Source organism: Spodoptera frugiperda, chromosome 20 (genome assembly GCF_023101765.2).
Source record: "Spodoptera frugiperda isolate SF20-4 chromosome 20, AGI-APGP_CSIRO_Sfru_2.0, whole genome shotgun sequence".
Taxonomy (NCBI): domain Eukaryota; kingdom Metazoa; phylum Arthropoda; class Insecta; order Lepidoptera; family Noctuidae; genus Spodoptera; species Spodoptera frugiperda.
In genome coordinates, this window is record NC_064231.1 from 7,281,408 (window position 1) to 7,303,238 (window position 21,831).

Below are 21,831 nucleotides of genomic sequence, written 5' to 3' on the forward strand. Positions count from 1 at the left end.
TCGGATCAGCCGTTTCTGAGATTAGCGCGCACAGACGAACAGACAAACAGACAAACAGACAAACAGACAAACAGACAAACAGACAAACAGACAAACAGACAAAAAAAAAGTTAATTACATTTTTGGGTTCGACATCGACATAACAATAACCCCTGCTATTTTTTTTATTTTTATTTTCAATAGCTTTTGCCCGCGACTTCGTTCGCGTGGAATAGTGACTTCCGGCAAATTTTTGGTTTTAACCACATAGTTCCCGATCTCGCGGGATCTCTTCAAAAATGAGATGTGGAAGATATTCCAGGGAACTCTTCAAAAATCAACATAATGAGCTCTGCGTTTGAATTTAATAGATGTATACTCACTTAGGGCATTGAAAAAATAGTTTAAAAACGGACTTAAACTAACTTAAAACTAAAGAAAGCTACGAATTACGAATTTATAACAATTAAAAAAGAAACTATATTACAACCTATCCTCTATGCTATAATAACCAAGCTTAAACTAAATAATTTAAAAGAAACGACTTAAATCTAATCTAATTAATTTATAAATTAGACTTACAATTTTATTAAAAAAACTAACTACAGTAACTACTAATAATCGATATCAAACTAAACCTACGTTAAATAGTTTAACCAAAAAACCAGGAAAACCCAACAAATAAACTTATTAATTGACAAATACAACGAAACCAATTTAGAATATACGAAACAGCAGGACCACTACAGACAAATAATCATACGACTGATAATACACTTTTTCTACGATAGTACCGAAGCGCTCGGCCGATACCCAACCAAATGAATGTAACGAAACCATAGCGCGATCTATTTCGATCCCAACGCCATCTATCGAGGATAAAGACAACTTGGATTATTTATTTATACTCCGTTCGGGCATTTTCTTTGTACTAAAAGTTTAATTATATTGATATATTTTTTTCATACCTTTTTACTATTTATTTACTTTTTTTCGATGAATTAAAACAATAACATGAACCGAAGTCGTGTAACGATCGACATAGAATTATCTATACTCCGTTAGAGCATTTTCTTTGTACTAAATGTTTTATTATATTGATATTATTTTTTTCATACCTTTTTACTATTTATTTACTTTTTTTCGATAAATTAAAACAATAACATGAACCGAAGTCGTGTAACGATCGACATAGAATTATTTATAAATAATTTATTTCTTATTTTTATTTTTTGATTTTTGAAATAAAAATATATCTATGTTCTTTCTAAGGTTCTAAACTATATCTGTACCAAATTTCAACCAAATCCGTCAAATAGTTGCGGAGATTAATGGTATAAGCATAGAATGTTCGACGTGATTCTTTAATTTGACATAACTTTTTTATTTATGAACCGATTGACATGAAACAAACACTAAATGTAAATTTAAGCATCCCACAATATATTCATGAAAACCGCATCCAACTCGGATCAGCCGTTTCTGAGATTAGCGCGCACAGACGAACAGACAAACAGACAAACAGACAAACAGACAAACAGACAAACAGACAAACAGACAAACAGACAAAAAAAGTTAATTACATTTTTGGGTTCGACATCGACATAACAATAACCCCTGCTATTTTTTTTATTTTTATTTTCAATGTACAGACAGCACTTTTCTACGATTTTATTATATGTATAGATTGATAAACCGACCAGATAAGTTAACGGAAACTTTTAGTCAGATGTCGCCTCAGTATAAAAAAAATAAACGAAAATACCTATTTAATTACTATTACAGGTATCCCATCCACGTTCATTACTAAAGAATATGCAGATGTTTCCAACATTTTTTAGGTGACCTGTTAATGTTCGCAGGAAGCTAAAAGCGCTGGATATACGTCGTTTACAATGGGCCAAACTTTGAATTCAATGTTACCGATGTACGTTTTCTTACAACAAGCATATGGATATAAGCATATTAGTTGCATCCACAGTAGACTTGCTTATTTATCGCCAGTTGCCTGTCCTTTCACATGTCGTCATCATAATTCTTATAATCAATTACAGGACGTTCATTGCCAATTATAGATCTTCGAGCCCCTCTACCATTGTTCGTTTAAGCAGTGCAGTGGCAATGATGGGGTCACACGACCTGTCAGGTGGTGTAGTATGCTTTGTTCAACAAATTAGGAAACATGGAATCACCATACATAAATTGTTTATATGGTTTTATGAACGTTAAGCTATGAGTGTTTTTTTTTTGTGGGATAAAACACCCAGTAACTTCTCCCATCTTGGTTGAGGCGAGGGTGACCGGGAGAGTCCAGAGTCTTATTGACTAAAAAGCAACACGTTTTTACTAAGCTCTTCGACCGGAGCCCCGTTTTAGTCTTCCGCGGCTCTACAAGTGCTGCTTGATTCTTTAGAAGATTCGATGGCCGACGGCGTGATACAGTCCTGGAATGGTGGTACTATAGAGACTAAATGGTAAGCTTAGATCTTAAGCAAGATATATGATATATGATTTTATATGATAAAAGAGCATGATATATGACAAAAAGTAAGATATATGATAAAAGAGTGGGTACTTTAAGATGGACAAAATTAGTTGTAATTCAATATTGAAACATATGGGTTGAATTTTGCACATATTTATTTATACTTACCTATAGTTCGGTTTAAAAAATATCAGGACTGTGATAAAAAATAATTAATTTATTTTTATTGCGGACCTAATGCGTAGAGTTACAGGAATTTGAAAGAAAAATTCTAAATAATTAAAAAACCAAATTATTTTTTTAATTATTTAGAATTTTTCTTTTCTTTTTCATGAACAGGTTTTGATTAAAAATATTTTGATATTACGAGTATAATATGATAAAATAATTGAAAGATATTTCATAAAATGTAATTGGCGGTAAAATTTATGGAAATACAAGTGTTATCTAAGTGACCGCCTCAATGTTGCGCAGGATTGCCTCGCTAGCGCGCTCACCTCGCCGCCAATCGCTTTGTTTGTCAATACGTCAGAGGCGGGGCTTCGGCCAGTTAGCCTGTTCGCATCATTCTACCGAACACACTACATACACAACTCTATACTAATACACATAAAGTACACACTCCCTTGTCATCTTCTAAGATGAATCCTAAACATGTAATAGGAAAAGAAGTTCTATACCATTGTTATATGGGTGATTATTGTGTGTTTCATCCAAATTGTAGTGGGTATGTTGCGCTGTATACGCGCTAATGAAGTGTAGTGCGGTCGAGTTTGCGGTAGTTGCTCATGCAGTTGGCACGCCAGCACAGATTTGTGATTTGTGACAGATATAGGAACTAATTTTCATAATATCAATTAACGATAAACTTGCTTTATTGACTGTTAGCCCTATTAAATTAATTTGTGTAAAAGAAGAACCATGTATTTTGTTTTAGTTAATGTGTTAAACCGTGGATTGTGAACTGGAGTGAAATAAAGGATTCTTTATTGTTTGAATGTGTTTAATAAACCGCCGAAATTGAGGACAAAGTAACAGGCGACGAAAGGTAAGATTTATATTAGTTTTTTATTTAAAACTAATTTATTTATTTGTCTACAGAGTTCTATGATATTTATAGTCTAGAGAAACTATTGTGAATGCTAGATGGCAAAGTCTATTTAATTTTTAAATATATGGGGACTACTTTGTACCTAATTGGTTAACCAAGGAGGCGGACCAACCAATTAAAGTTTTCAAGTTTTGGAAAATGCTTCATGCTTTATCCTTTACAAAAAAGGTTCCCGGTGATTATTAATTTAAAAATTGTGTATCATTGCCAGCTCTACCTATGGTTTAACTACTATTAATGGTTTACTAGTGATGGGCGAACCTTTTAAAGATAAACAGAAATGGCAATATCTGTAGATCTAAAAACCTAAAAAAATAGTCAACAACTTAAAGGGCAAAAGACTTTTAAACATTATTATTCTAAATTCTTCCTGAAGTTAAGTAATCAAATGTTATCAGTCTCCACAACCCTCATAGGACTGTCATAAAACCTTTTCAAGACTTGGCCAGTTCAGTTGATAAAAAAGGGTTGCTACAAAGGTTCTATGGTCGCGTGGCGAACCCGACGACTCTGCTTTGGTTCCGGGTCGGGTAAAGTACTGTCAGAAGTTACTAAACAGGAATCCACAATCAAAATTGTTCCCTTAATATAGTAAGTATATATATTTAAAGTCACATGTACATGTAGTATTTAAATACATATTTCAATAGCTCACGATAATCCACTACCAGACTATAAATAAATAAATAAATAAATAAATAAATAAATATTTTATTCAAAAATTTCTTTACAGGATGAATTACATATAGTCTTAAATATTAAACTTAAATCCGAGTCTTACATGCCTGAACTAGGATATCCTGTGTTTCAGGCGAGAAGAGCTAAAATAATTTAAAATTAACAAATAATCAAAAGGATTCTAAAATACAATAAATTAAATGATCTGTAAACGAGGACAAGATATCTTATACTATTATAATAATATTACCAAATCTTAACTTCTACATTCTTAATTAACAATATTCTTAAATTAAAAATTGTCTAAAAACACAAAAAATTCCAAAAATGTTAAAAAAAGCAAAATAGAAACAAAATCACTTTAGCACAAGTAGTAACTTCTCTGTATCATCGTAGGACATTTTTTGAAGAGTTTCCTTAAGAATTCTCTTACAGTTAACATTATTTAAGCAATATATGTTTGCCTTCGCGTTCAATCTATTGTAAAGTAGAGGACCAAGAAACAGGTAAAATTTCGATGTGAAAGCATGTTTGGTGTGATTTTGAGGACAGACTTGATCTTTACGTCTTTTGTTAGTGACATCCGTGCTATATATTAGATCTGAGTGCTGCTTTAATGCATTAAAAGCTCTATCTCTAACTAACAAGTTATTCTTCCACTACTTGAATCTCTCTCTTTTGATAGTGCTTTTGGAAATAAAATATAAATTAATGAAGGAAAGAAACAAAGAAAAATATTTTATTCGGCACCGGGCATTATGCACCAAAAATACATACAAACAAAAGTAATAATTGTTACAGTATAAAGAATAAAAATTAATACTAAAAGTAAAATAATTTAATCATAAATAGCTAATGACAATTTTATAAATACAGCATTTATATTAAAAGAAAATCCTATTATTAGTCCAGAGATGACGTGATTCACAATATGAAAGATAGCGGAAAATTTTAAATCTTTAAGATTACCTACTAATCTCAAGTTAATAACTATTTCACTGTGAGTCAGAGTGCAAATATTAATCTTACTTAGACCATTAACACTTCTCTAATATGGATGGAAAGAGAGATACCTACATACATGAAATTGGTAGAAATATCTAAGATTGTGAAATGAATATCTGTCATAGAGAGAACGATCTTACCTCTAGACGTGATACTTAACAACGTGACATCAAAGAAAACTCAATTATTAAGTACAAATTAAACCAATACAGCACTTATTTCGTTCGCAAATAGCACTGAAATTGGAAGCTAATTACAGGTTCCAAAGAGATTAGTCTGCAGATCACTACAATTCCTTTTTCGTAGCCTTTTTCCTATTTGGTTGAAGACGACACTAAGTCTGAAACTTCAACAGATTTTGCTGAATAGAATTATTTTGCAAACTAATACCACGCTGAGATAATCAACCCGTTGATAACCGAAATGACGCACAGGTTTCTTTGGTCGCCGATGCCGAACAGGTGGGCAAATTCTGACCCTAAAGACAGGCAAGTAATGGACTTGTAACTCCTCTATTATTGCGGTTGTCCATAGGCTGCTGAAGCAACTGAAGCTTGCTCGTTGGCGCTCTCTCCTATTTCATAAAACTAGAAAAGTTTATATGCATATTATATTTTGCTCGAAGCGAGTGTTGAACTTCCAGTCACTACTAACAAAGTTGATTCAATATGAGAAGAAGTGATATTTTCTGAAAAACAAGTTCATTCAAATGAGCCACGTCGTCGCCACTCGTACTGTATAGAGTTGTCTGACAGCTATTGCAGACTCACCGTCACCGGCCATGTTGTTTTGTCTCACACCTATACGAATTATTTTTTTCGACTTAGTTATTTTTTAGGACATTTTTGTATTTGCTTCTGTTAGAAACAGTCTGCTTCAATCACTGATTCACTTCTCCACCCTAAGGTAAGGCGAGAAGGACTATTAGATGTCATCCCTTTCTTTCTCTTGCTTCATGCCTAAACTCCGGCAACCCACATGGTCGTCCACAGACGTTCCCGGTGGTGCTCCATCTGTGGTGGTCTGATAGCTCTTTAGAGCGCGCGCAGAATGTGACACGCAGTATGTTCAGATCTGCTTCCTTTCCTTGATGTTCCCATCACAATTCTAGTGTCCGCTCGGGTTTATTTTATTCAGTAAAAGTTAAATAGTCCCTTTCGTCTTAAAAAAACACCATTGAGACTTTTCATCAGGGTTTATTCTAATTCAAAGTTTAATTGTTTTAAAATTGGTCGTGAAAGTTAGACATATAGTTTCGCATCAACATTTGTAGTAGGGATGGAGTACTGAAGAATATTTTTGGACCAATTAAACATAGAATCTATTAGGCAATTCATTATTTATATGTACTAAATAGTTTAGATATATCCCGGTTGAAAGTATATATAATATAAAACATAGACAATGAAACATCACGTTACCTAGTGTGTAAAGAAGAACATAGAAACAGTTGGAATTTTAATACATTCCGGTAATAAAGATTTACGTACCTATACTGTAACAATGTATTCGTTGACACGTGCAATGAGATGCCTGCTTAAATGGAAGATTAAGTAACACCATTATGCGCTTTTAACAGTATCTAATGGTCCGTTAATCTGCAGATGAGGTACCTAGTCCCAGGTTAAAGATCAAGATTTACTTCTGTAATGAGTTAAGATTTAGTTAAACTACAAAAAGGGCTACTTGTAATAAAGCAACGTCTCCAATAAATGACTATTTTAGTTTTTAATTTATTCTTATTATGATATTTACGTGTTTACAATACCAGATGCCAGCTTTCAAGAGCCTATAAAAGGTCCACATTAGCGAAGTGATATGGAGGGTGTTGACTTGTACAATAAAGTTCTGTAAGTAAGACGCGTCAATTTATATTGCCTGTGCAATTTCTTCCTCTCCTATTTTATGATGGAGGTGCGCAACTTAATTATATAGCTGGTATCGCGCCGGTGCAGTGTCCGTCTCCAGTTTTGGTTTTAGTTGCGGCTATAAAAGGTGCACTATGCGGCGTTAGGTAGCACCTGATGTCGGGATTTATAGGGTGAAGACGCGTGCGGTATTGTGGCGGCCGGGCGCGGGCACAAAGGCCGCGCGGTGGACAGCGGCGGCGGCGCAGGTTCCGTCATCGGCCGCGAGGCCTATCGGCGCGTCCGGCTCGCCACAAAGCCCTACAATAAACTTTTACAACACGCATAAAACCCTGACTTTTTAACCCGAGTTATTTGAATTAATATCAATTCGGAGTTCCTCAATGGGCTTTACTCGTCAAACTTTAAAGTTTTATGACAACCACAGAATTGAGGAATAAAATTTAATTGAAATGTTGCCCGAAAAAAGTTTGATTGCGGTTATCAGCTTCCGAATTTGAATATTTACACTGAATAGTAATAAAAAACAAAAAGCAACAAAGTAATTGTCTATGAACCATGGAGTAGCATGGCACTGGATCTTCAAAGCACGCGTACAATGGATATACTCAGTATATGTGTAATTTATATCTATATAGGAGTAGGTAGGTACCTGAATGTCATTTGAATGTTTAGTGTTAAATTTGCTTATACGTGGGTTGCGCTCCATAAATATACGGTTTTGAATAGAACTCGTTCCGCTCGTGAACAAATAAAATTTAATGAAATGACAAATATTTATAAAGGAAATAAATCAAAGGTTGTAAAACTAGCTTTCATTGCCAAATTAAACTATGTGTTCAATATTAAATAACTATAAAGATCAAATAGAAATAGCCTCTTCTGATTTACACCACTTTTTTAAGCAACCGTTTAGTTGACTATCTATTAATTAAATATTTAGAACAATAAATAATTTACTAAGCTTCAAATACATTCCTTTATAAAGTCATTCTTAGAATGCGATATTATGCGATGCATAACTTTAATGTTATGTGGTGTGGAATATCCAAAATAATAACAATAAGGAAAACATAAAGTGTAAATGTTATTACATGAGACTGTGTACGCACATGATCATATAAGGATGGCTACTATATGTACGTATGTGTACATATGTGTCTGCGCACTATAGGCAGAGTACATACAAACTAATCGAATATTGTGTCAACAGTTAGTCAACAGTAGAAAAATATATTTTATTTGTAAGGTCGAATCTTATTGATCATGTGTTGCGGTTATTTGATTTTAGTCTATTGTTTGATTAACATATCAAGGCTGCTGTAGTAGGTTTACACGTAAAGTGATAATGAAAATTCAAGTTTGAAACATGGATGACGCAAGACCATTAAAATACTTACTTGAGTTTTCGGCATCGTTCCATTTGCATAGCCTTCTCGGCCTTCATTACACAGCCATTCTGCAAACTTTGAAATTGGAAAAGAAAACATGAGATGTATTGTTTCAATGGTTTCAATATCGGTTTGGTCGGTCTTGCATTTGATAATTAGCACCTCTCGGCGGAGTTCGGGCGAGGTGCGCGGCTCGTCGGGACAATTGCGGCTCGACATCGCCCGCACACATAATACGTACATTTATCGAAGCGAATGCCATAAACGTCCAATCACTGGACCCTGGTTCTTTTCGAAACAGCCTTCAGAGCCACTCGTTGTTATCTTTGATATTTTATAGGATCTGTAAAACGTCGGCGCTGCGACGCGATTAAGCGACATTCCAGGCAGGCAGCGCGCTCGGTGCGGAGCGGAGCGGTGCGACACGTCGTCAGCTGCGCTCCGTGAGGGATGAAGCGAGGCGCGTAGATAAAACGTTATTACACGTAATTAAAAGGCGATAACTATTGACATTGTGCGGCACGCTCGCAGCTCGACGGCCGCAGTTTGTTGCGGCTGTACGACGCTGCGACTGAAACCGGGGCCGACATTCGCATCGCGCATCATATTATTTAACCTCGCCATTAAAAAGAAAATGTTCGCAGTACATCTATACGACTAAGTTTAATATTTATAACTCATGCAGTCGTAAAACGATGAATAATGACGCTGCAGTCGAGTGGGCTAACGCTGTAATTACTTCGCTTTTATACATACCCGTTGGTTGCTTTCTTGTTGTTTAATGCTTAAATGTTGTAGGAATACGATCCGGACCTTCGGATCTATTCTCTGATGTGGACGTAAAAACAAATTATGAGTTCTTTCTCCTTCGCGGAGCCTTTATGATAAATATATTATTTTCAATAAAGTTTCGAGTAGATTTTATCTCCAGTCACAAGAAAAGGTCTTTCAATATTTGCAAACTATTTTGTAGCCCATGCTTAGTGTTCGTTGCTGCACCAGACCATTAACTAAGTGTACATTCTATTTTATCTAGCATCTGCAGCTAAATTGCATTTCAGAATTGAACAACTAATAAAAGATAGTAAAATATATTCCATTTACAATTCCTCCGTCGAACTTGTTACCGCCAGCTGATTGATCAGGAAGCTCCAGTGGGTTTACTACAACATACCTGATTCTAAATAATTTTTGCCTAACGTTAAATGTACCATGTTTCTTTAAAGATTCAACTACATATAACATAGTTCTATCTGATTGAGCGAACTTTACATATCTGTTTCGTTGATTATATATAAAGTAAATTAAAATTCATTTAAATATCTACTGATCTGGAAAATTTCATGTTTTTATTAGAATAAAATAATACAATGATAAGTAAAATACAACAATATACTCCATAATTTTCGTCTATTGTTAACACTTACGTCATAACTATTATTTCAGTAGGTACTAAAATCTTGATACTTGAAAAGGTTACAACAGAATACTTAAAACTATTAAAATAACATAACGAGTCTGATGTTCAAATGTATAATTATATAACAAAACGTTCCGACAGAATTGGAAAAGACAGTGTGCTTGTACTTACATATAAGCATATTATATATTTTAAAGGGAAGTTTCAATAGTAATATTTGACAATATGTGTTAGTTTATCAACTACAACAACATAAAACACTTCTGGGAAATGTCGTCTTAATCGCGCGTTGATGTCTTTTGTTCTACGGCTACGGGCTACGAGGGATAAACTTTCTGTTTAAGCCGTAATATCCCATCTTATGGACTTTTCTTAACGGAATTGGAATTTGTCTTCGAAAAAAAACTCATTTTTTAATTATAATTTAGAAAGAAATTAATTAATTCTGAAAGAGTTATTATTAAACAGAAAAAATATTCATATTGTCTAATCTAATAGCTTATTAACTCGGTACACTCATTGTTAAAATATTTTAAGGAACTCTTCGCGGTTTGTGGTGAGTTTTTGTAGTTCAATAATATATTTAATTACATTGTGTGAGAGTTGTAATTTTAATGGCAATATGTGGTGTAGTTCTGGAGTACTTAATATGAGTCATATTTGTAGGGATATTGTATTTTTTTTTCAGACATATATGGTAGATGTAGATAGTGTGTGAGGCGTTTTAATCGTTATGACCTCTTTTCAAGACTGTGCCATGAATTTGAAATTTTTAAAAATATCCTATTTCCATGAAACATATTGCATGAGAAAGAGAAACAAAATGTTAAATTGATATTATTAGTAAAGATCTTTCAAACCTTCAAGAATAGAGCTTTTTAAAAGGCCGGTAATGCACATGGACACAACACTCCTCTGGTGTTGCGGGTGTCCATGGGCGGCGCTGATCAGGTGACCCCCCTATTCCATAAAAAAAGATATGTACAATTAACTTCACTAAAAACAGTCCACATATTGCATTCATGATCCATGAATTTATTTGTCAGAATTATTCAGAGATATTCAAGAGCAAGAACATTCAACTATGAAGCGGGATCACGGGGCGCTGGGCGCTGAGCACTGGGCGCGTTTTACGGCTGACGAACGTTAACTTTGATGTTTGTTTTAATAGGTACCAATGAATATTTAGAAATATGTACTACAGGATACAAAGTGCATAAAAGTGGCTGTCTGCATGAGCCGTTCAAAATTGAGTGTTTGAGGCTTCATGTCAAGACTACATATAGTAAAGATGTTCTAAACTCTTGTCGTTTTGTCCGAAATATCAAGTGTATGAGCGGTAGTTGCGTAACGTACGGGCGTCAGGCGTAAATCGAATTCTATGTTATTTGTTATTGTACCATAAAAAAAGAAAAATAAATAAGAGTTATTGAGGATGGCGTGCCATCATCATCGTCATCATCATGATTAATAGTCACACGACACACAACAAAATCTTAGTGCGGGGCAGCGACTAACGGCCAATTCCAGTAACCTATCTATCGGTAGATTTGCTTACTAGAGATAGTTTTTGACATAAGCTCCATACAAAATGTGTCAAATTTCTACCTCTGTTAGGCTAATCTACCGATAGGTAAGTTATTGGAATTGGCCGTAAAACAATTGTGACGTCATAAACGATAGTTAAAAATATTCCAAAGATAGACTTTCAAATAAAATGAGATTACAAGCGCAGACGTGTAAAACTCTACTCGCTAAGAAGTTGAATTTGTCAAAAATACCGAGTCAGAAGGATTGGGACGTTGAACCGACGTAGCCGGTGATAATGGGTACAATAAACATTGGCGAGGAGATCGTGCTCGAGACAAACTCACTATAAAATATCCGGCTTATTTGCTACCGCCGAAGTACTGGGTTTTGTGGTACTTACAACTTCTAGACTACTACTGAGTATCGACATTTTTACGAACTGATCATGTCTTCACATACCTATTCCTCTTTACTATATAAGTTTTCTTTATGACGTCATCATCTGTTTTTGTTCGTATGAATTTAATAATCGAATGTATTGCGCGAGACTTTCAGGGAAGTATTATTTTTATAATTTACATTACCATTGTTGTAGACGTCACAGATTCTAAATTCTATTATACCTTTCTATTATTTATTTATTAAAAGGTACATGTTAAAGAACTTATGAACGAGTGCACAGTCCGACAAAACTATATATCTAGTTTGTCTGTCGGATTCTTCTTCTTTTTTGAGACTAAAAGGATTTATTTCTTCTTTGTTTGGAGGAATGGTCAAGATGCACGTTCTTTACTTTCGATCTTTACCTAATAAAATCAGGATTAGTTCTAATATGATCCCTTGAGGTATGTATGTATACTGTACATAATTAAATGCACATTGCTAATATTTTACAATTGCTTCAGTTATTTTTTGTGATCATACAAATATTACATATTTTCTTTTGCAATAAAAAATATATCCTATTTCAGAAAATCAAAATCATCTTTATTGCGAAACGATAAATTTTTGTGAGCATTAGGTGCAGTACAATCGAATTTATTACATTCAAGGACCTACTACCACCGATGTCGTAACGAAATGTCTGTTAAGATATTAAACAAACACATTTCTTCACAATATGTTTTGTGTGTTAGCAGAAATTCTTTGGATTTTAGATTGACACGCTGTTATAAATATACAAATGTAACACTTATGTATGTAATTTTTAATGTCAAAAGCGATCAATTGTCTCGCAATGGATTCGAGAAATATATAATACGCCTACAAGTGATACCTCTATTCTTTTCTCGGCTCGGGTTGGTAGGTAAAACGTAATAAGTTACCGTAGTTTTTAATAATTAAGAGTCTGTACACCCTTAGTACGCTCGCCGGCTCAAATAAACCAATCAATCGGAGCACCGAACGCGCTCTCGTTTTGATTACTTTAAACGTAAAGCAAACTCATACTAAGGGTACAGATATTATCTTCCTTCACTCTTCATCCAGGGCGGGAGGACTTATTTTATGATTTTCCTACACAAAATCCCTCTATAATAATTAATGTGTTAGAAATGATGTCTTGATGATGACGAAATAGTATGTACATTTTCTTAGAAAATCTGTTAAAGCTTGTTTTAGTTCGCTCTGTGAATCAAACCTCATCATAATTATAAAGAACGTATATCCAGATTTGAAATTGAATGAATTCACATTTTAATTCAAATTTTTTCTTTGACACATCCGTCTACAATCCGGAACTTAGATTGTTAGGTGTAGTATATAAACGCTTACATAAAAGTTTGTTGCCAATTCGTTTGCTCACAGACAACACTGATGGCGTAATGAAGTAGCGCGTAATGCTTACGTCGTAATTGAATTGATATGTTTTTACAATTAATGTCACCTTACGACATTAGGAGGTGGGTAAGTTTCTAAATGAACGAAACGTAATTTTAGTTTAATATAGAGTTAATTTATTTATTTATTAAAGCTAACCGACTAAAAACATACAGATAATCTTAAAAATATGTTTGTTAGATTTTTTACTATAAGTTCTACTTATCGATATTTTTTAAATTTAATACTTTACTAAAATTTTTTGTTCGCTGTTCGTTGGTCGCGCTGAAACTCGATTACGGGTGGACCGAATTCGCAAATTTTAGTCATGAATTATTTTTAGAAGTTCAGGGAAGGTTTAAAAGGTGAAAAAACATTTTTGGGTCAGTACAAAGTTTGCCGGATCAGCTAGTAATGTATAAACCGGTTTTGTGATAGATTGTTTCAAATAAATGATGTATTTCTTTTATAATAATAAATAAATAAATGTTATTTTGTTTTTTTATTTTTATAAGTAATGTTTAAAAATATAATTTTAGAGTGTTTTAAATAAATATATGGAATAATAAATAAATAATATTTTTGGTGAACCGTAACTTGATGTCACTAAACAAGCAAGGTATTTTAAATTGTTTGTTATTTCCGTAATCTATCGAGTCTGTTGTATTTGCTTGACTGAGCCTTGACCTGATCGGTTGTTAAATTACTGTCATAGGTACTATATGAACGATTATAAACTGTGAAAATCTCTGGTGTTGACTTACCATAAGACGATCAGTATACTGGTTTGCTTCTTATACCATGAAAAACCTAATGTTTCCCTTTTTGAGACAAGTGGTATAAATTTTAATTATAATTAGTTACCACTTATAGTTACGCGAAAACTGTTGGAAAAATGTTCTTGTTATTTGATTAGTGAGATAAGTATCGGCTAGGCTATTCTGTAACTTTCAATTCAAAAGATGGAAGGGAACTCGATCGCGGTTGGCCATGTCATCGGTTGTGGAAAGAATCTCGACCAATGATGGGCGAAAATGCAATCGAGCACATTTTTTAAGTTTGATTTTGCAGTTACAAAAGTTAGTGCCTAGCTGCTCTAAATTGTTGAAATATTAATGAAAAGATAAAAAAAAACTACGAGCCCATTAAAAAAATACGATTATTAAAACACTTTTCTGGATTATGGTAGTAAACAGAAGTGTTTTTTATACGACTAAACAAGGTACACTAATATTTTTTAACATATGTTAGGTACTACTTGTAAACTAGCTAAAAATAGGTACTACTTGTAAACAAGATAAAACTTTTTATTTTATCCACTAAAAATAATTACTAACATATTTTTTCTTTTAATTACCAGGATGGCAGCATCGCACATCCTGAGCGCTGTGGAGCCGACGGTCGGCGGCGGCAGTTCGCGCAGCGGCCGCGAGAGGGAAGTCAACGTAGCGCTCGACGACAGAGAACTCTGGGTGCGGTTCCAGACCCTCACCAACGAAATGATTGTCACTAAGAATGGAAGGTAAGAATTAACCTTTGATTATATACATCCAGCCAAGCTAGTCAGCTAGCAGTTGAGAAAATCAAGATTGATTTTGCATAATATACTCGTAGCACAATTTTATTCAGATTTTAGACATTTAAGATTTTGCACTTAATAGGAAGATTGGTTTGTACTGAGCTAATCTAGCAACGGTTACAAAAGACTTGGCAGCGTTATAAATCACAAAATTGATTTTAGCAATAGTATCTGCAATAGTATCAATATTTAGTTTTTTACCTGAACACCGCATTTACCGGGTTTAGAATCATATGTCTAGTTGCATGCGATTCTAGCCATATACAATGGCCCCGGAACAGATTAGGAGTTCAAACGGTATGATTTTTGTCAGTAAGAGTCTAACACTCTCTCGTCTCACCCAAGGCAGGAAGAGTCCTCTGAAAAATAATCGCATTAACTATAATTTCGGTTTCACACATAGTCCAAGTAATTCCACTATGGACTTTTCAATTTGTTACCTTATAGTTTTATTGAACTGAGAACTGAAATATAAATAATAGCTTTAAAATATGAATGATTTGCAACGCATTAGCAGCATGGTGTTATACAAACACCTATCTAAAAAGTAAACAACGTTTTCGTCATAATTACATTAGAGTAATATAATACAATGGGTTAGACGTTACAGAAAGTGGCGTGCGTGCCTTTACTTATGTGGCTCAAAGTTTTCAGTAATTTTGGGAGTAGCTTCTTATGTAAAACTGATGCTAGTTTTCGCCAATCTCCTTAATTTTTGGAACCACTAAGCTAGGCTAGGTAGGTAGGTACTCGAAAAGCAGGAGTAGGTTTTAGTCAGTAAGAGTCTGACATTCCCTCTCGCCTCGCCCAAAGCGGGAGAAGTGTTATTGGATGATTTTCGCCTTAAAAAAAACAGGTAGGTGGGTAGTACAAGTAAGGAGTTGTCTAGGTGCTAAGTAAATTTTAGTTAATAGACGGAAGAAATCATTTTGGGGCAAAAGATCATATCGTCTGGTGAAAAAGATCATAAGATGATCACTAAGGTGGTGAATATAATATCACCACCTGATCCTGATTCATATTCCGAAAATTTTGTAGTATTTGTAGTGTAATCTGTATTTGTTGTGCTTTTTTACGCAATTATCCTTTTTTTTCTCTAGTATTTTAGTCCCAGTTGATTATAGTAACTGTACGGTAGATTTATTAATGAACTGAATATTTTTTTCCGAATACAATGATAGCATAAGTATGTAGTTACTTGCACAGTCACATTTTGCCAGTGCTAACCGCCTGCCGGCCGGCGGCTAGTTTTCAGCTATTAACGCGGTAGGTCTTACTCATTAACGCTATACAGCTAAATGATACCGCCCGAAGCCGATGAGCAATGGAACCCTTACCCTTGACGGAGTCATGACGTTTTGTTCTAGAGTAAGGCAATAATAACCTATTGTTTCTAACATTCACATGTTTTGTAACAAGATGACGCAGGAACTGCTTTGAAACGTTTTTCGTGGATGTTTACAATTTTTGAAATGATATCACAGCATTGCCTTGTTGGTAGATTTATCTCTAGGAATTGAGTTCATTGTGATATTTATTTGTGAGTAGAGCAATGTGTTCTCCTTTTTAAAAAATCTCAATGAATGAACGGAAATTGCCAGCTTATTCCTTTGTTGAATAGGAAATATGATGAGTCGCAGGTTTTAATACGCTAGAAATTACCGACATATACGTAGCTCAGAAAGGGTAATAACTTGTAATTGATTTTTGTAGACATACTTAGTTACTTTAAAGTGTGCAGGTTACTTGGAGTTTCGTATATGCGATTTACATACAAAAACAGATAAATCCAGAGAAAGAGAGACTAGCATGCATCAACGTTTTAAATTAGCATTAGTTCCATGGTACCAACCTATATACCACCGTTGCGGCATAAAATTGTTGCAATATGTCAATATTTAACTATTCTTTGTCATTTAAAAGGTTATCGTAACAGAGTAAACATAGCCAGGCATGCTATGAGAATATCCTTTAAGCCATATTTGACCACTACCTGTTCGCTGTTGTATGGCTACTCCGCCGACTCACCAGATAAGAGCTGAAAAAGGGAAGTTAAAAAAAAATGTTATCGCTACTATCTGCTTATCTGGCTTTGAATTGGGCATTCTTATCGACAGGAATAGGGAATTCGGAACGTAATAAATTAATTAAAAGTAGGTATAACACAACTAACTAACTTTACTATTGGTTCTGTGACTAAAATTCAAAATTCTTCAAAATTTCTTTGTGGTTCGGACTGGTTACCGTTAGATGTCTCGTGATTCCCGTAAGGTTTGTTACTCTTAAGGTAAAGGTGGGCTTAAAAAACAAAGAAAAACTAATGTTATCAGGAATATGAATTTTATGTTCATTACACAATCAATTCAGTTTGATTGTGTACGGCAATAGCTTGCACGCGTGTAAGATAACTAACTGAAAACTAGTAGTAGTAGTAAACAAACATAATGGAATATACATACAAGAGAAATTAACCGAAAAAGCAACTAATACGTTAGGTGATTCTTGTCCTAATATTTTTCAAAGATAATTATTGTACATACTCACAACTTAAATCGAAAATACATATTTAATAAATTTTCTATTTAGATATCACTGACAAAATATGTTTTGTTTCAGACGAATGTTCCCTGTAGTCAAAGTAACAGCTAGTGGCTTGGATCCGACGGCGATGTACACCGTGCTGCTAGAATTCGTGCAAGTCGACTCCCATCGCTGGAAATATGTTAATGGAGAATGGGTACGTGCCCTAATTCGCAATTTTAGATAAATATGGACTATTAGACTTTGTGCCTCCTTTACATAAAAGCGGTTTGTTAAAATCTCAGGTTATTTGAAGAGCACTGCCGCCCGACTTCTCTTAAATGTGCAATCCTTTCTTAGGGTGCTTTCCACCAGAGATGTGCTATGCTACGTTGCTGTAGATGCGTTTGGCTTCCACCAATCATATTCATTGGTACGCATAGCTTAAAACTGGTGGAAACGGGTTCAACTAAGATATGTTTGTTTTTTTATGGAAAGATACGTGCTATGGATGCGTTATTTTCAATACAATATCTAATGTCTATACTTTTTTTTCCTACTTAGGTACCTGGCGGCAAGGCGGAAGTGCCTCCATCTAACGCAATTTACATACACCCCGAGAGCCCAAACTTTGGAGCGCACTGGATGAAAGAACCGATATCCTTCGCTAAAGTCAAACTTACGAATAAAACAAATGGAAATGGACAGGTATAGTAAAACATATTTTCTAATACATGCATATTTAAAATAATAATAAAATAGCAAGCCTGGTTATGTATATAGATAAGCCTGCGAGCAATTTCTTTGAAAACCGAATGCGCACTGGGACCTCGTAGCCCAAGTGTTTAACCCCAAACGGTTCAAAGCAGTAGTTGCCTACTAGATTTGAATATTAACGCTGATTGAGGGTCTCGCGGAAGCGATGTTAATTATTAAACTAAAACGTAAACTAATACATAGGCATTTCTAAATATTTCAATAGATTTTTTCCTTCTTTAATTTTTCTTCATGCAGAAAATCGTATACGTAGGTAACATATTCATTGCATATATTTAGGTAATACCTAGCTTAGCTGCTTAGCCAAAACTGTTGCTTTGAGCACTTGGATTCAATCGATAATAGATTTTTTATTTGAATAGACTATAGCACAAACAAAACAAAGTTTATTTTGAAACTGATGAAATACTCGATTTCACTGGGTACTATTTGTCGTGAATAAACAAGAACAAGATTTTAAATAATGAATGCAACTATTTACAGTGAATAAGGATATACCTATATTGGTACCTAGGTTATATCTCTGTACATTTAATAGCTCAATAACACCGACTGCATAAATAAAAGTACGTTTGCGAATCAGACGTCTGTTTACGAGATACTTTGTAGAGTTTACTACGAGCGTTTAACTACATTGTTTCTCATAAGCATAAATGAGTTTCGAACAGGATAAACACAAATTACGGATTCAATATTTATAGCGGGATCTACGCCAGATTATGTGCCTGACCGAGCATAATAATTAGTTCACGGTATTGTCAGAATAGTAATTTTATAACAGAAAGCTCTCGCTGCAAGGTGTGAGTGTGCTACAGTTCCGTGGCTACCGCTATCGCCAGTTCGGAGAAGCGAGTTCTCACGGTTGTATGTGGTGCGAATGAATATGAAAGCAAACATCTGATACATCTAGATCCATATGTTGACGGCTCGGTGTGAAATCTGTAGCTTTACCAACTGTTTAGCGGGTGTCTGTACGCACTATCATTTGTAATAATTATTGTCTCTGCGCTATGTTTACATTACACATATCTTAAAAATAAGCAGATGCCCCCTGTGGTCGTTATGTTAACACCACTCATGTAGACGTCTCATTGCATTTCAATTATAACATTATATCTTCGACGCGTGGCAGCCTTGTCGTTTTCTATTTGTAGTTACTGTAAGTAAATGTTTCGTGTACAGGCAGTTCTTAATTTTATTATTTTTTGGTTACAGATAATGTTAAATAGTTTGCATAAATACGAGCCTCGAGTGCACCTTGTAAAAGTCGGCACCGATCTCCGTCGAATAATGACATACCCGTTCCCGGAGACTCAGTTTATAGCAGTCACCGCTTACCAGAATGAAGAGGTGACTTCGTTGAAGATAAAATACAATCCTTTCGCTAAAGCCTTCCTAGATGCTAAAGAAAGACCTGAGGGTTATTATCAAAGAGATTTTGTTGGCACGCATTACCCTCAACAAAGCTCTTCGCCACATCAGTATCCGCAATGTGAGTACTATTTAATTTTCATTTAACAGTTAGTTATTATTTTACAAGCGTTATCTAAAAATCGACTCAGTTTACATTAATTGTAATATAAGAGTTAAGAAATACGACTTACCCACGTGCACGGGAAGTATTCGAGAAAAGCTCTACTAGTTTTAAGTCCTACCATACTAGACTGTACGTAAGCACTTTATACCAGATTATTTAATACAATACCTATTTATTTTCCAGTCGGTGGATGGTTTGTTACTTCTCAGTCATTATATGGGAGCAGCAATGCAGCATCCAGAAGACCAGCGCCCTATCCTCCGCGACCACCGTCACGGCCAAGAACGTTGTCACCGCCTTGTAAGCATTTTTGTGTAATAACATCTATAAACGTTTTTTTTTTTTGGTTAAATTAATGTACCCGATATAATGTATTATTTATGTGATGCACAATACAATTAATATTGTTCTGTGTCTAGAAGGTTTATTATTCTATAAAATCTGTATTCAATTGAGAACACTAGAGATCTGTGAAGGGTAATGCATTCTAATTTAATTTTCATTCAACAGCGTCGTACAGCAATTCAGAACGGACGACAACTGCGACGAATGGCAGCGGCAGTTACACTTGGGTCAGCAGCAGTGGGTACTGGAACTCCACGCAGGGCAGCAGTTCTCCACAGCCGAATACTTCTCCAGCTCCATACCGCACCCCTCCTCATGCATACCCAGCGCCTCTGGAGTATGCGCCCGCGCCCCCTACAAGCACATCAGCGCCATCATCAGCCCCCGCACCGCTCTACCCCCTCCAGTACGAAACTCCAGCGCAACACCATTCACCCTACTACCAACATGCCTATGCACCGTACGCGCATCATGCGATTGAAGATATTTCTTATTGGCCTAATAGGTAGGTGTTGACATTGTTGTAGTTTTGTAAAATAAAATATAGCAAAAATGAAATCTAAATTGGACTTTATTTACTTTGCCATGTTTTAGTACGCATCTCTTAAAAATCAACTTAAACACAATTTTGTATTTTTCAGTCTGAACAGCTACGGTTACCAACCATCTGAGTACGTCGGAAGTGGAGAAGTGGCATATGGTGCCGAGGGCATGCCTTTTGGGCCTGCAGGGCCTTCTCTCGAAGCCGCCGCAGCCGGCGAAGGCCGTGCCACGCCCCCCGGACAGGAACACCCACAAAGCGAACGAGAATACAAGTTTAGCGCCGAAGAAGAACGTCAGTCACCGTGTGACGAGGCGGCACTACCACCACGCTCACCAGCGCAGTGACCATCAACCTAGTTCATAAGATAGTTGCAAATAATAAGGATGGATTTCGAAACCTTCTAAAATATACCTATTTTTGTATTTTACGATTTTTAGGGTTGAAATTAAAGAAAATATTTTATCTAGGTAGTAATGCATAGGTGTATTGTGTTGTTCCCTTTTGAGAGATGTGTATATATTGTACTAGTAGATTTAATAATGTATTTCTAAAATAAGTTTGGAATACATGTCATAAGAGTGGAAAAATAAAATACGTAATGTAATAGTTCCAATTTATTTTAAGTATTTTTTGCACGTTGTAATATAGATTTCCGTTCACATATCCGATTGAAATTGGCTTGCTTCACGACTACCCAGGCTCAGTAAACAGTAACAATCGCTCTAGCAGGTGTAACTTAGTTTTCATTATTTATGTACTACTTGAGAGTTGTCTATTTATAGTAAACAAGATGAAATATGGGTAGGTAGGTTCCACCTTCCTACTAATACAAATCTTCGCTATTGTATTAGCGTCTCTTGCAAGAAAGCTACCCACGGCTATCCCTGTTCTAAAAAAATGAAATAGTATTATATGCTTTTCCAATAAATTACGAATGTAAAACTTAACAGATCGAATTGTGTAAAGCGCAAAGAAAAATAACTTTTGCGGTGTTGACAATAAATCATGTTTCTGTTAAGAAACGTATTTTTATTTTCTTATACTTACAATATATCTTAATGCGGTAACAAATAAATAGGTAGTAAAAAGTATGTAGGTAGGCAACCTACCTATGTACTTGCAGTACAATAGATATCATGCTTCCATCAATTTTAGGCATGAACCACACGGCAGAAAGGGCTGTTAGAGCAAAGATAGCGCAAAAAGTAATACACGACTATACTTACTACCAATGCACGTAGGTA

The 21,831-nt window shown here is 35.0% G+C and overlaps 1 protein-coding gene across 1 annotated transcript; it reads left to right on the forward strand.

The window, feature by feature from the left end:
* Nucleotides 1-3,216: 3,216 nt before the first annotated feature.
* On the forward strand, nt 3,217-21,588 carry LOC118282254 (T-related protein). The gene is made up of 8 exons (XM_035603243.2): nt 3,217-3,512; nt 14,646-14,807; nt 17,481-17,601; nt 17,949-18,092; nt 19,377-19,653; nt 19,882-19,998; nt 20,209-20,548; nt 20,685-21,588. Exons 2-8 carry the CDS (start codon nt 14,647-14,649, stop codon nt 20,929-20,931), a joined length of 1,407 nt encoding a protein of 468 aa, XP_035459136.2. The 5' UTR covers nt 3,217-3,512; nt 14,646; the 3' UTR covers nt 20,932-21,588.
* Nucleotides 21,589-21,831: the final 243 nt, after the last annotated feature.

Bases quoted from the DNA above. Each gene is read 5' to 3' on its own strand.
- LOC118282254 (XM_035603243.2), top strand. From the start codon at position 14,647: ATGGCAGCATCGCACATCCTGAGCGCTGTGGAGCCGACGGTCGGCGGC. The intron at 19,999-20,208 runs GTAAGCATTTTT...TTCATTCAACAG, and splicing joins AAGAACGTTGTCACCGCCTT to CGTCGTACAGCAATTCAGAA. The intron at 20,549-20,684 runs GTAGGTGTTGAC...TGTATTTTTCAG, and splicing joins ATTTCTTATTGGCCTAATAG to TCTGAACAGCTACGGTTACC.